The sequence below is a fragment of the Labrus bergylta genome, chromosome 5 (assembly GCF_963930695.1).
Source record: "Labrus bergylta chromosome 5, fLabBer1.1, whole genome shotgun sequence".
Lineage (NCBI taxonomy): Eukaryota > Metazoa > Chordata > Actinopteri > Labriformes > Labridae > Labrus > Labrus bergylta.
Window position 1 is genome coordinate 21,628,767 of NC_089199.1, and position 16,264 is coordinate 21,645,030.

General features: G+C 42.5%; 1 protein-coding gene across 2 annotated transcripts; it reads right to left on the minus strand.

Moving 5' to 3' along the window:
• Positions 1 to 315: 315 nt before the first annotated feature.
• Positions 316 to 8,270, minus strand: LOC109981765 (potassium voltage-gated channel subfamily A member 2). 2 transcript variants are annotated; one of them, XM_065955179.1, is made up of 2 exons: positions 7,337 to 8,270; positions 316 to 6,308 (listed from the first exon to the last, which is right to left on the minus strand). In XM_065955179.1, the coding sequence occupies exon 2, from the start codon at positions 6,169 to 6,171 to the stop codon at positions 4,678 to 4,680; it is 1,494 nt and encodes a 497-aa protein (XP_065811251.1). In that variant the 5' UTR covers positions 6,172 to 6,308; positions 7,337 to 8,270; the 3' UTR covers positions 316 to 4,677. The 2 variants fall into 2 exon arrangements, with proteins under 2 accessions (XP_065811251.1, XP_020486370.1); XM_020630714.3 differs by having other exon boundaries at positions 7,185 to 8,270.
• Between the last annotated feature and the right edge of the window lie 7,994 nt (positions 8,271 to 16,264).

Genomic DNA, 16,264 nt, shown 5'->3' on the forward strand with positions numbered 1-16,264 from the left:
GTGCACAAGGGAGGAGGAAGAAGCATGAAGATACCAGGAGGCGTTTGAAAATATCCTGCACGCTGCTACAAAGACGCTTCATGTCCTAAGAATAACAACAAAGAAGCCCCTGATCGATTCAAAGCGTTTTTGTATCAGCGCAGACACTCGTTGACTAAAATTAGCCACTCACGTCTTCTGCTGACTAGATACCTGGCAACAATGTGATGTGGATGAAGATTTAAAAAACACCCCCACGCTTTATGCCAACAAATATTAAAACAAGAAAAAAAAAAAAGGTGCAGTAATTTCACACAATAAACACGCTGAACACAGTTTCAGTTGAATTATTATTGGCTTCATTATTGATATTACTTCGTCAGGGTTATGATCATTTGGAAGGATAATATGCAGTTTTAATTTCACATGTTTTTCTTGTCCATAGATTGTCCTTTTTGACTTGTAAAGTGCAGATAATACTACGTTTTTAAATCCAGACTTCACATACAGTATATAGTACATGTTTTTTTCTCCATCATCCATTGGTTTGTATTTACATTATTCTCTCACATTTCATTTCATAGAAAGAAAATCCAGAATCCACTGTACCAACGATGATGGATGATTTCAGGCCTCTATGAAAACACGGGGAGGTGAATGACTCTACATATGGTGTCAGTGAATGCCACACAATCAGGCTCTGGGGTCAAACGGAAAAAGAAAAACCGTCCGTTCTCAAACACACATGCATACAGATTGCATATTGATCATCTTGATTCCCGTATGTGTGTTTTAATGTAGGAGCCTGGTTTCAAAGAGCTGACACCGCAGTTCAAACCAACCCAAAGCTCAGACGGCTCATATTCACATTCAGCTCGCGTACGGCAGCAGAACATTGCAAAGTCTGCTTAAAGGTCGGTCTTCAAATGCATCGCCAGCTCTCTTTAAGTGCCAAAACAAAAAGAAAAAAAAGAAAGAAAAAAAAAATCATTATTCAAACCTTCTTGACAACCAGCAAATAATCATTCTCTGCATAGATTTCTCAGTGAATTCACTGTTTGGGCTCCTTTCCCATGGAGTGGATTTGCTGGTGGGTCCCCTCAGCAGGTGAGAGATGATTCTTTAATGTTATTAAACAATGCAACATCATTAGAATTGACTTTTTTTTTTTTTTACAGATTAAATTTGCAACGTTACAGTTGAAGATGATTCTACTCGTCTTTGTGCTTTAAGCAGAAGTAACCGTCACAAGATGAATTCATGAGTTGCTACAGTGAATTTGGCTGAGGTACAGTAACGTGCCTGATCTCAATCATAACCGATGAACGTTGCATGAATCTACAACGTTCATCGTAAATATCCGTCCAAAAAGAATGTAATGGAAACAGTACAATGCATCTGCATGCATAGACAAATATTTTTGGTCAGACTGTGAGTGTGTGTGTTTTTTTCACATATACAAATATGCAAATGAACGTTGCATATGCAGCTGTACAAGCAGGCTAAGACACTGACATTCAGTGGTTCTCCTTTCTCTCATACAAACACACTAAGTTCTCCCTCATGCACACAGTTTCACATCAACACACCCACGTCAATACTTGACTGATGATCAATAAGAGCGTGGTTGGACTGCGAAGGTCCGTTAAGGTTCATTCTTTTCTTTTTTTGAACAACAATCATCCACCTTCTCCACACAGGCCCCTCCACTAAAGGATTATGGGAATATTGCTAAACAAGTATTTAAATCTGGTCCTGCCTCGAGTTACAGACCATTTAAACATCTTAATCCACCTCTGTGCTTCTCTAGGGAGAGCAACACATCCAGGTTATTTACTAAAGTTCTCTTTAAAAAAATCCTTCCAAGGTACATGAAAGCAGACAGATCTGGACAGAGAGACGACTTCAGAAGCCTCACGTCAGGCAGTGTGACGAGGCATCCTGAGCACATATTGGCAGCGATGGCGTAAAGACATTTTGCTACTGCAGGCCGTAGACTGTAGTGAGCAGAACGAGACCCTAAGAATAATGATGTACATCCTGACATGACAGAAATCATTTAGACAGTTCCTGCTACTGACTTCCTCCTCCTAACCCGTCACCTCTTTACTCAGACATCTGTGAAGAGATGCAGAAAGGCAAAATACTCCCGAGTGAAAATCACAGGACCCCCATAGGTTAGCCAATATCTGCTACACTGCTGCTAATTATCACTTCCCATATTGACATTACTGCCTTTGACTGTTACCTTGGCAGTGTTGAGCGAACAGTGGAAAGTCTCAGCTGGACACAATCCTAGAATCCCAACCCAATTCAACTTTAAAGCCAGTGTTTAAAGACAGATTGAGCTTCCTCCAACCAGATTCCATTTGAATTCTGACCAATTTTACAGCAATAAAAAGCCTTCTGACACTACACTCTTGAAAAAGGGACGAAACAGGTTTGAACAACGCCCTGCCTTTCAGAAGATACTTCACAGCAGGCAGTTTTGGACTTTGTGTGTTTTAATCCAGGATGTGTTGACGTGTACGGAAAGACTTGACGCTTGATAAAATGTATTTTGTAGAGTTATAGATTGACCAATACCATGTCTTCCTTCCTGATACACGAGAAATCTCAGATACAGAGTTACCCTCCGATACTAGAACAATACAAAAATGTGCGCATTAGCATTTTGGTGGATTTAACTTTGACTCTCTGCTATCACAGCAATGTTGTTGTTTGGTGTAGTCACTTGATGATTGGTCGGAAATCAGTTGATTATTTAAATCGCTAATGGATAATGGTATCCAATCCACGCATTGTTGGCCCCTACCAAAAGCCACATTTTCATCTGTGTCTTTGCTGACACCACAATGGTATCGACATTGGAACAATCATAGAAAGGGCGAGTAAGAGTGTCTTTGGCCCTCTGAACAGGGTCTTAAACAGGAGAACATAGAGACAGTGCTCGGAGCTAAGATTAGGCCATTCAAAATAAAAACATGGCAATGATCTGCGTTCTTCTTTTTTTGAAAGGCTTGCTTTCTCTTAAATATAGCTTTTTTAAGGTTTATTAATTCTTTTGATAACAGTGTATTGGATATGTGTACTGTCTGTATACATATATTTTTAATATATATATTTTAAATAAATATCTATTGTAATAATTTGTAGTCTCAGAGGCTTCTTTAAGCTTAAATTCATGCTTCTATGAATGTTTTTTGAGTCATGCAACACTAGGAGAGTAGCGTAAACCCAGATAAAAAGGCAGGTCAGGGGGAAGCAATATTCCATATATAAGAGTCCTTGAAAGTTGCTATTTTCGATGATGAGGACGTGATTATGTGACAAACCTGTTAGAAAAAAAAAAGAGAGTGCTGCGAGTCTGTCCCATCGGCAGCTGGGGTAAGGTCCAAAACTAGAGTGTGAGTCACAGCTCAGCGGCGAGACGTCTACAGCGACCTGGCAAAACTTTTAACGGCAGATGTTGCCTACATGGAATGTTAATATTGATTTATTCCTTAAGATATATTCTAACGTACAGCTTTAGGTTCTTGCAACAGCTACCTGTAGGCATCCTTTTTTAAAAGTGAGAATCTGTGTAGAAGGCAGTGTACAGACAAATATACAGTGGTGTGAAGAAGCAAGTGGCAGTCGAGAAACGAGTGGAAATTATCATTCAGATTAAAAATGTCATGCACTTATCTACGGACTACTACTAACAGCACCTACCTACTGGCTATCAGTTAAATCACAGTTAACCTACTTATCTATATGAATAAGTACTCCGTGAGTGTGAAAAACCATGAAAAACAAACCAAACAAGACATTCAAGTTGTCCTCAAAGCTCTGCAGTAAGACCAGTTTTGGGTGAATGAATGGGGGAAGCTTGCATTGCAAATACATACAGTACATGTAAGACCAAAGCAGTGAAAAAAGTCAAGGCCATTCTCAGTCATTCATCAGATACTGATGCCTGCTGGGAAAAAAAAGGCGTCGAACCATAAGCGTATATCGCCGATGGCTGTCATTCATCCTTGAAATAACGTGGTGTACTTCACCACCAACCTCGTCACAAGTCACCCACAGGCCGGGTCAGCACAGGAGTGGGCTCGCTTTATCCTCGCACGGACTCTTATTTCTAAACCTTGTAGCATAAGACAGTTTTTGTTTCATTGGCTCCAGGAAGCAGCATATGGAGCGCGGTACGACTCTTCAGAAAGCACATGGCAGAGAATGAGGGATTGTGGGAAAAAGGGATAAAGCAAGGTCTATGTTGTGTTGCTTTTTTATCTTTTTAAATGCAATACGTTTTTTTTTTTCTTGCATTGTTTCTCCCTTTTTTTCCTTTTCTTTTTGTGCACTACTGTTGGCTACTGTTGTGAGCAGGGACTTTTTAGCATATTTTTTTGTTAAATATCAGCCACACAGAAGGAGCCAACTCCATGCAGAAATGTAAAATTTTAAATTTCACTTTGTTTGACAGTTATTAGGAGTTTCAGGGACGAGTGATGAGGATGAGAGCAGAGTGAGCGGATGGTCTTTTGCAATATTCTTTCACTATAGGGGTCTTTCGTCTCACATCATCAGCGTCCTGAATTCTATTGCCTTGGTTTTTTTCCAGCACGCGTGTGGTGGGAGGCTACACACCAGTCCCATCCAGTTGCTCAGCTCCACATGTCCCGCGGTGACATGGAGGAAAGAAGCAGATGGCAGCTACACGTCTGTGAGCATTTTAGTGATGTTTACATAGTTTGTGTTGGCCAGCGTGCAGTTGGCCGTCTTAAGGTTCTCCTCCTGAAAGTCCTCATTGCTGTTGTTCACAGCCTCCTGAATTTCCATATAGTCCGATTTGCTAATGGAGGAGCCGCTCCGGCTCTTCTTCAGCTCCTCGGCTGAGTCCGTTTTTGCGACGTTGACCTGCAGGTACTGCGCCTGCTCCTCGCCTTCCGTCTCACGGTGGTAGAAATAGTTGAAGTTGGACACGATGACGGGCACGGGCAGGGCGATGGTCAGCACACCTGCGATGGCACAGAGGGATCCAACGATCTTGCCGCCAATCGTGGTGGGGACCATGTCACCATAGCCAACTGTTGTCATGGACACCACAGCCCACCAAAACGCATCTGGGATGCTTTCGAACTGCGACTCCGGCTCGTCTGCTTCTGCAAAGTAGACTGCGCTCGAGAAGAGGATGACTCCTATGAACAGGAAGAAAATAAGCAGGCCCAACTCTCTCATACTGGCTTTGAGGGTCTGACCAAGAATCTGAAGACCCTTAGAGTGACGAGAGAGCTTAAAAATTCTGAAGACTCGTACCAAGCGGATGACCCTGAGGATGGCTAAAGACATGGCTTGCTGACCCGCTTGACCATCATCTGGTCGATCTGCGAGCTCTGTGCCCAGTGTGATGAAGTACGGGATGATAGCAACGATATCAATAATGTTCATTATGTTTCCAAAAAAGCCTGCTTTGCTTGGGCAGGCGAAGAAGCGCACCAGAAACTCAAAGGAGAACCATATAATGCAGAGAGTCTCCAGGATGAAGAAAGGGTCAGTAAAGTAGGCATTTGTGTAAGTGATGATTGTGGTGTTGGTCTCAGGTGAAAAAACCTTTGAAGACTTGTGCATGTCGTCGTCGTCGTTGCGAAAAATGGGGAGGGTCTCCAGGCAGAAACTGACAATAGATATGAGGATGACCATAACAGAGATTATGGCGATAATCCTAGCAGGACCTGAGCTCTCTGGGTACTCGAACAGCAGCCACACCTGTCTCTGAAACTCATTATCAGGGAGAGGACGCTCCTCCTCCTTGATGAAACCCTCGTCTTCTCTGAAAATCTCGATGGCCTCATCACCCAGCTCATAGAAACGGATCTCCTCTGAGAAAATATCAAGGGTGACATTGACCGGCCTTCTTAGTCGGCCCCCTGATTGGTAATAATACAATATGGCGTCAAAGCTGGGTCTGTTCCTGTCGAAAAAGTACTCGTTCCTCAGCGGGTCAAAGTAGCGCATCCTCTTTTTGGGGTCCCCCAGCAGAGTCTCTGGGAATTGGGAGAGAGTTTTGAGTTGAGTCTCAAAGCGCAGCCCTGAGATGTTGATGACCACCCTCTCACAGCAGTCATGGTCGGCCTCCGGGTCGTACTCCTGCGGGTGGCCCGGGTGAGCCGCCGCTTCATCAGAGGGGTCGCCTGTGGCAACAGTCATTCTGCAGGGGGAGGGGGCCTGCACTTTTCAGGGAATCTGGGTCCTGCAGCCTGGAGAACTGCAGGCAGGGACCAGGAGAGGGAGGGGGCTCAACAGCGTAAAGACCTGACGGCCACAGGATGTCACCTAGGATCTGACTGCATGTAGGACAGACAGAGCAAAGACAAGACAAGAAGGTCAGGTTCTGGAGACATGATTCAGCAATTCAAACTTCAGTCACCAGATGTCAGGGATTTTCTTTAGCTTGAAGAGAAAAGAACTGAAAATAGATGAAAATGAAGCCACTGCTTGAAACAATGCCCTAAGACTTGATGAGAGTGATGTGAAGTTCTGTAGTCGTGAGAAGCAGCCGATACAGAAATGAATCAGCTCATGAAAACTTGAGGGTGACAGTGACACTCCTACCCCTGAATTAATATGCAAATAAACTATCCGCCTTGCATATAAATGGCTTCAATGCAGGTAGACTGAGGGCTAACTGGCACATAAAAACGTACAGAAGCTCATAAATTAGAGCAGTGATCTGCTGCAATGGAAGTATCCACTGAAATGAATGGGACTACCCTTTTGCAGTGAAGCCATGCATGAATATAGCGATGCAGCAGGCACCAAAATACATACAGACAGCATCCTGTCTATAGACTATCACATAAATCTACTGCAGTCTAAACAAATGTGTGAGAAGATTTCAAGATTTAATGAACACACCGACACCTCATGTTAATCGACTTCGCTTACAGTTTTGCTGGAGCATTTTAGTCTTGAAATGGTGCCTGGCTTTGAAATATTCAAAAATAGCTATAAATAATTGATCCATAGAAGGAAATAGGCTCCAGGAGAAAACCGGTTTCTTTTTTATCTGCATTACACAATGAAACCCTTACAGTAGACACAGGCATGCTTTTTCTGCTTCATCACTCTTCCAAATGAAGTGTACACACTCTATGCCATGTATGATCACAATCAGAGATGGAAGGTGAACGTATGCTGCTTTTTCTAGATGTCATACATACCTGCAGACATCTTCATATCTGCTGCGAGTTGAAGCTCCTGCTGGACACACTGGTGAACAACCAGCTGCGGCATGAAGCTCCACAGACTTCAGAGCGGGTGGAAGAAGAAAAAAAAACAGAACTTCCAATTTAGGGCGGCCGATGATATTCACCTCATGTTGTCTGCAGCATCCTCGCCGTTTCACACCGGGTACAGTATATGCGGGTGTGTCCTCGCTTTCCCCTCCCTGACTCCCTTTCCTTTCCTCCGGGTAGGCTGTCGTGGGATGGCGATTGGCAACAAAAAAGGGAGGGAGGAGGGAACCGATATGAAGGAGGTTGCTGGTGCTTCCCCTTATTAACCAAAAGGTGCTGGGATCAGCAGAATGAAAGCGGCCGGTGAGGCTGTGTGATGCAGACAGCCGCAAAGGTAAATAGTCCCGATAAGGTGCTCAGAGAGGAAACATCTGCAGAGGGAGGGGGCGAAAAGGCAAGGCGTGTAGGAGGGAAGCAGCTTAATGTGATTACCAGGATTTAATAATTAGACGCCTTCTTGGATAAATGCATCAATAATCATTTCTGTGTGGGAATAAATCTGCCCCATGCGTCATCACAGCCAGTGCAAATTTTCAGTCCTTATTGAGACATGCAAAACAAACAACACCTCGTCAGGATCAGAATCCACAAGCCTGAGCTGCAGGCAGGCAGGCGGAGTGTCAAGTGCGTCCCTCCCAGAGACTATTCTGTGAGTGTCCTAATAGCCTCCTACATGAGGAGCAGGGCAGCGTCTGCAGACACTGACGAGCAACGACATGCGTGAAAGAATCGCCCTCCGTAGTGGGCTATAAGATTATGCAATTACATTGAGCCAGAGCCCCACACACCCACATAAAGATAACACATGTAAAACGGCCGTTGTTGGTGATGCAGCAGAGGTGAGAAAATGTTATTATATTAAAAACGTGACAGAATTTTTTTTTCAGGTGGAATTTCCAGCTTAGTCAAACCTGCATTCACGCATTGCATTGCATACCAAGAGGCTGATGGAGAATGAAAGATCGAGAAAGCGCGTTTTCCATCCGCACTGTTGCCTGTTACCACTCCTTACCTTATCTGCAGTGTGGGCAATTTAAAGGGGAACACATCTCCAGCTTTTCTTCAGATGCTCTGCTGCAAAGCAAAAACATGCCTTCACTGCACCCTAACATCTTCTTTTACCAGGACTAAGTCAACTCCTCTTTATTGATAAAACACCTGCAGCTCGAACTACTTCACATATGAACTAAAATAAGGAAAGAAAGAAGAAAAAAAAAGACGATATTTTGTAGTTAAATGTTAGAAATGAAAAGGCCAAATAAATTCACAAAAACGTTGGCAAAAACACAGCCGCAAATGAAAGAAATAGAAAAGATTATTAAGAGCCTGTGAAAACAACATTAACAGATAAGAAAACTGCTGATGTTAAATAAGCCTTCAGTCCCCTTTTTTTATTTTTTAGCATGTTCTAACAATACCTACGAGAAATGCATGTCTCTCTTTCAAGTGTCTTTCCTGAGCTTTAATGAGCAAACAGCAGCTGTGGCCCTCATGAAGTCATTTTCTGTCTTGTAATCTTTATAACAGCAGTTATATTTGTACCCTTTCCTGGCAACAAGCTTCATTAATAATAGATTGGAGGGTGACTAAAATAGAGCAAAACCTCCATCATTGTGCCTGGCTGTATTCAGAACAAAGAACAAATTGATCAATAGAAAAATCCTGTTCCTGCTATCAATTCTGGAGTCAGGGGTGAAAGCTGCGTGGCCAGAAGTGACCTCCGATGAAGCCAAAGGTCAGCGGGAATCCCTCGGTTGGGAAGTGAATGGAGGAAAAGGCAGGGGGGTTGAGGTCAGCAGGATGATTTGTGTGAGACTCGGCTTTGCCAAGGTTACTCCTGGCAGACATGAGTCCATCACGGCTCCCGGCCTCGTCCCGTCTGTCTGCCTGCCTGCTGCCACACACACAGATACCTCTCACTATCTCTTAATGGCTTTCCCAGGTTCCCCATGACAGCACAGCCATTATTTATGAGCCGAAGACCCGTTACAAAGACCGTTAATGCAGCCTCTAAAGCTCAGTTCACTTTGCATTAGCCGGCTGCCTTTAATTAAAAGCGAAGGGTCGCTGCTCTCTGGATGCTGCGTGTGTTTCAATCATATGGTGGCGTGAAATTGAAGGGTCGTGTAAGCTGGCACATGAGGGTGTCAACGGTGAGCTCGTTTCCAGGAGGTATTGATTTCAGTCTTTTAAATCGGATGCTTATTGGCACAGGAACAAGAAAGGTTAATGAACTTGAAGGCTGAGAAGCTGAAGGGTCATTAACACTCAGCCTCAAGATACATGACAGATCTTTCTCATTCTGCTTTTTTTTCTTCATCTTATAGGATAAGACGGCTCATTGTCATCTAATCATATGAGAGCAATGAGTGGAACCAAAAATATTTTATCAAACAAATGGTTGCTTCACCTGTCCCACCTGAATTAGAGCAGCAACAGCTCCTTTCAACCAATAAATATTCTCTCTAGTTTCAGTGCAGTCGGACTTTACTGAATTTACAATCAAGAAAAAAAAAAATGAAACATTTGTGGACAAGACACCTAATTCAAAGAAACCTAATGCCATTGAATGTGGAATTTTGTCAAAACGTCACACAACTTTTGCATGAAGAACAACATTCTAACACTGGCAAAACCTTTGGACATTTCTGCCTTTGTGTGTCTTATTTCAGCCACTCAATGAGCAGACGGGAGATGTGATGAGAGTAAGAATCCCAATCCTGAAAAAGAGACGGTTTAATGCAAAAAAAAAAAAACATAGCTGCTAGTTCATCAGGGTGCTTTAAATTTGGAATTAAATTTGATTTATAGAATCAGGAACTTTCTAATGAAAGAGTAAGTATCTATAAACATCACCAGATAATTAGTGCAAACTTTGGTTTGAAACGTCCAGTATCAAGGCTGCATTCCCATCCAGGTCAGGTGGGCACACACGCCTGAGCTCCAGGCCAGGAAGTGGCAGTCTCACAGCATGACAGCTGGTTTTTGAAACAGAATTTTTTTATTTTTGTTTGGGGGGGTAAACAAAAATCTGGATTACTGGCCATTGTTATAGCTTTATTAAGAGATACACTGTCGAAAAAAAGCTAGTTATTGATACATTCAAGATTCTGTGTATTCATACAGTAAAATGATTTTGGGTGTTGAAAGTGCTTTTGTTGCCTTTGTGGTCTGAGTACTATCCACTAGTTTGTAAAGCGGCTTTGGCTGTTAGAAGAAAAACAGTCGGTACTGAGAGCAAAGAGGGCATAACACATCACCTGTAACTTAACCTGTTATCCAATCAGCAGTCATCTGGCGAGTGGCGACTATATCACATTTATTAATCTCTAAAGATGTATTCTTGGGCTCTTGTGCCTTTAAGTTGGATAGGACTGGATAGAGCTGGAAATCAGAGCGAGAGAAAGAGAGTGAGTGGTGACAGCAGAACCTGCCTTTTTAATCTGGCTTTTAATTAGCAGTGATTTTACTGCTTTGACTTTTTCCTTTATTATTGTTTTTACATTTATTTTATCTCTTGTTTTTATTTGCGTTTTATTTAATGTCAATACGAAAATGTGAATTCTTTGTGTTTGACATTCTTTGTGTTTTAGTTCTGTTTATTCTTTTGTGAAGCACACTGAGCTGCATGTTTTTATGTATGAAAGGTGCTACATAAATAAAGCGAAGTTAAGTGAATGACGTGCGGGAAAGGAGCCGTGGATTGGACTTGAACCTGGTCCGCCCGCTTTATCCTCCGTATATGGGGCACAGCCTAACTGCAAGGTCAGCTGCACCTCACATTTGATAATTCTCCATAAAAAAAACCATCTTGTTGTTTGACTTAATAAGGAATCAATATACAATATCTGACTGAGATTACAAAGCAACTTCATATATTTGATCACCTACTACAAAGTTTCTCTTTTTTGAATGGTTGGTTGGTATAACAATCTGAACAATCTGTTCCCAAAGCTCCAGGGTGACTCACATGTACACATGTTTATCAACGGGAAGTGTCTGTGCTGTTTCGCCTCCTCCCTGGAGAGCAGTCCTCTTTCTTTATTGACACTGGATGTCTGCTGTGCCTCCTTGCTACTTGGCACTGCATTGCAGCAGCCACAAGTTTTAAGCACACACACACACACACACACACACACACACACACACACACACACACACACACACACACACACACACTGGACATAGATACACACACACAAAGAATGAAAAAGGCTGCAAATAGTAAATTTGTAAATTGCAACATGACACAATTCAAGGACCCTGAACTTCCTGTAATCAGCAAGCTATCACTAGTCACAAGAATACATAATGATGGAATACATGACTTCTGCACATCATTTAAAACAATTTCATTTATTCTGACTTGTTTATTTCCACCTGTGTTTTCTTGAGGGGTTTCTAGAAAATCCCACAAACTTGCTCCTAAAAACTTGATTTACAAAGCATTTCCTGTGAAACTCAGTTTGTGTTTACCCTCTGGGAGATGAGTCATTTCAGAATCACTGCTCAGGATGGAAAAAACGGAGGTGCCCTGCAAAAAAAAAAAAAAAAAAAGCTGGGTTATAAAGACCTCTACAGCGACCAGGCTCTGAATGGAGGTAAAGAATTAAAAGAGAGGCTCAGGTACACAAACATATGGCAATGCAGCTCCCTGTGTCTTTCTCTGTGTCCCCTGGAGCTGACAGTATCTCTGAGGAGGAGAGAAAATAAGGGATGGAGATAAAGAGAGGAGAGAGCATTGTGTAGAGAGAAGGAGGTGAAGGGAGGGAGTCGTGCTCATCTGATTGAGACTCAGCAGGATGAAGCCAGACGCTGGAAAAGAGCCAGACACCAGGAGAGATGCAAGGACATTGGCCACTCCACATTGCGGTACAATGCCAAGCTGCACCTCTCACAGCCAGAAATCTTCACAGGAATCCTCACACGTCCAATGCAAGAGCTAATTATCTGAATCTGCTACATTCGGACTTCTTTTCAAATGATAACAGTCTGCGTGCTGCACTGACTTATAGCACTGTGCTGTGGTTTCTAAAGTGATAGCATGCAACGTCTGGCTGAAACAGAAACACACGCACATCTTACTATACAGCTTCTGCATTCATCATTCATGCAAACAGCAGCAAAAAAAACACAACAAAGAATCGTGGCTTCATTCAATTCAGTCAGCTCTCCTGTAGCTGAGGGGAAGGATGTGAGTCAGTCAAGGAGTGAGTCAGTGTCACTGGTGCAGGGAAACCCTCTTCTGCTGCAGTCGACAATAGGTGTGCATGAGTGACTGAATTCTAGTCAAGGTAAGTGCAGGCTCAAGAAACTCTGGGTCGTGTTACACCAAGGTCAAACTAGAAATGAGATACCTTGTGTTCGAAAAGAGAGCATAAATTGAACAGATTGAGTGACTGCACCATTGAGGTTTTTAATATGCAAGGCAAGGCTCTGTTAAAGGAAGGAAGTTAACTTTATGCATTGCATGCAGCAGCGACTTATTGCAGCATATCACTCCGCCCATGAATATTTAAGCAAAGCATAGTTTTGTTCCCTTTTAATGTGGGGTAAGGTGCATAAATAGTTTTGCATAAACCACAGGGTTTAAGAAGGAACAGGCTGCAGTGTTTGTTTGTTGCAGCACAGATACACATTATGGGACTTGTGGGTTTTACGGCAACAGCTTCTGTGTCACTGTGATGATGCAGTCCTCGGCTTTTTGTTTGCCTGTGACTCAAGGAGCAAAAGATAATTGCCTCAACCTTGTTGGTTCTGCAGTCAACACGGCTGCTCTCTCACACACACGAGACACCTGAGGGGTGAGTTTTGGGGCTGCAAAAATTCCATGATTACATGACCTTAAGAGCAAAACTTTATTCACAGCCGTCTTATCCTTCTGATTACATTTTTCTTGGTCAAGATTCCGATCTCTAGACTTGTGGAAAGTGCCTTATTCTATCAGAAAAATAAATTGTCCATAGTCAGCATAGTCACTGTAGTTGGGTGAATCTTCTGCTCAGCCTCGTTTGGTTGCCACGGAGATCATCTCCAGGGGCAGCAGTGGGAGGAGGCTGGGCAGTGACGTCACGCCTACTGATGCCGCTGGGATATTTCAGGTAAAGTTACAGCATGATGACAAAGCACTTTTGGTTTTCCTGCAGTCGGCTGCATTACCTTAAGATGAATTAGAGGTGTTGAATGTGTGAGTTATCATTTTCCTGTTTTCACAGCTCCACACCTGGGAACACATGCTTTCTAACATATGGTCCAGACGCCTATAGAGACTGGTTTCACTGAACGCTTTAGTACATCTTCCCTTAGGGGTGGAGGGATGTATGCTTTCTCTGACATGCTTACTGGGCTTTCATTTCACCCCGAGAAAAGCCCTGAACGCTGGCTCCTAATACAGAAGAGTGAACTTTATGAATAGCCCCCAGAGTGCCATTACATGTTCTCCAATGAGCAGATGGATGAATGACAACCTGATAAATAATGGCTGTACGTCTCTGGGTTTCTATTTTTGGCAGGGATGATTCACAGTTTTAGGGCAAATGCTGTACCACATAAAAATATCATCAGAGCAGGAAGGAAAATGTGCAGAACTGTGAATAATTTCACCGTCCCTCTTCGCTTCAGATGAGGGAAGCTTTGGTAAAGTTCAAGGAAGACACGCAGCGCTTCTCCTGTTGGCATGCTGGCTATAATCAAAAGAGGCATGCTGCTGCTAGGCATCGAATCCTCTCATGTGGTGAATGCTGGCATGATGAGGACAGGGAGGAGACTAGAGGAGAGGGGAAGCCCGGGGTCTCCCTCTATCTCCCCCCATCCAGAATAAGCAGGATCTTGTCCTGCATCCTTAAAACTGCCTGGAGCAGCAGTGGGCATTTGTGTATCAATCATGCAAGCTCAAATATGAGTGTGTTTGCTTAGAGTGTGTGCATGTTCTGTCAAGAACTCTTACCCTGCAGCGGAGTGCACTCAGGTGTCCCAGCTGTGACTGTGTTACAGCTGTGCAGCCCTCAAGACATTCACCGAGGTACAAAGAGACAATTAGAAGCATTTCAAATAGTACACGTTAAAGTCCTGTTCACATCCTGCTTAAAAGGTGTGTTTCAAAATAGTGGTTTGAGACGTCAAATCTTTTTGTTCGCATTTATGCCGACGACATTACATAACCAGGATTAGACAACATTTTAAATGTTTTAGATACTTAATCAATCATTTATAAAATGAGTGCCCAAATTACAGTTAAGATACTACAACTTAACTTTGACCATAACTTACTCTGGAGAATATTAAGTTCTGCTTCCACTAGAGGGGAAACAGTAATCCTTCAAGTAATCCTTTGACATTCTAAAAATGTGGGTTTTTTACAAGCTAGAGGCATTTTGTGAGCGTCTCAGCCCCTGATCGCATAATGTGGCTCTGATTGTTTTCCGGTGGGCATATTTTTCAGAGCACGACACGATGTGCTCACTCTTAACACAGAAACAAGAACTGTTCAAGAGTGGCAAATTGAAATCACAACATTTACGGTTATTTTAGCAGACATGTGAGCCAAAACAATGCCTGCAGACACAGAGCAAAAATAAGAAATGATTTGAAGTCATGATCTGGCACAGAGGTTTTTTAAGTCTCCATTCAATCTGCATTCCCATACCTGACTTCCTTTTCCACACCTGTTCAAGCCACACAAGCCTTCCTTCAGTCCTGCTACTTCCTCCTCCCTCCTAACCAAGCCTCGCCTGCTACAAAGAAAACTTAAGGGCGAGTGGAAAATGGACCGTTCACCTCACTTCTTCTTTGGTTGATACTATATGCATTACTTCCAGAATATCACCTTGTTAAACATTGACTTCATACTTAACTTGTTTACTGAGAGAGTGAAGTACCTGTGGATACATTAATGATGTAAATTTAAAAATCTAATTTAGAAACTACTTGACATTATTCTAAATGTGTCTTTCACACTTCCTTTTTTAATTGTTTGTAAACAAATAAAATCATCCACACTGTCTTAAACAAAATCAGTTGTTACATCCGAGTGTTTTCAGAGTAGTTGAATAAAAGTGAGATGTTATTTCTCCTTCAATCTTTGTCGTTGTCTCCTCTGAGGAAAATATGTTTCATTGCTCAGTGTAGGTCCACCAGCTGCTATCTCATGTCTGCTATCAGAAAACTAAATGAATATGTGGAAAGATGCAAAAACACTCACAGCTCAGGGCTAAATAAACTAAAGTATTTAGTTTATAAAGATAGAAATTTGAACCATTTTAAAGATGTGAATGTTGAATGTTCCTGCAGGTGATACCTAGCAAACCTACACAAAATGTAGTAAATACTTTTTTTTTGGGACTATTCATGAATCATGGCAGTATTTAATCTTGTGTAAAAGGCTTCTTATATTCCTCATAAGATAAATAAATCACCAAGTTATTGTGCTAAATGCTCATTTATCAATTTTAAAATCCTAAAGGCAACACTCATCTCCACATGGGATCACAGTATCTCAGCCTATTAGGTCTAATGAATGTATCTTTAATGTGATTCTTACCTCTCCATAACCCACAGAACTACAGGCTGAACTGCAGGTATCCCTCGCTGAGCTCTGGAGGAGATGATTCACAACGCAGGGTAACTTGCAGATCCGTTTCCATTTCCCCCAAGTTAAAAATACATCGAAGGAGGACTTAAATTCCAGTAAGGGAGACAGAGGGAACAAAACCACTCAGCAGTTCTGAGATGGAGCACCTGGAGCTGGGGGCCACATGGTTTCTGGAGGTCGTCTTGGTTCATATGAAACAGTACATTCAGCAGAGTTGCCACAGTGGATGAAGGGTTAATAGTTTAAGGTCAATGATAAACAGTTACTCTTTAAAACGATCTTGCATAGACGGCCATATAACGTGTTAGTTTAAGTCATGCTAGCCTTCAGAGCCTGTGTTTACCTTCTTTAAGTGTTTGTGAGAGCTGAAGTGTGTAAAACAAAACGTATACAAAAATCAGACGTGGACCACATG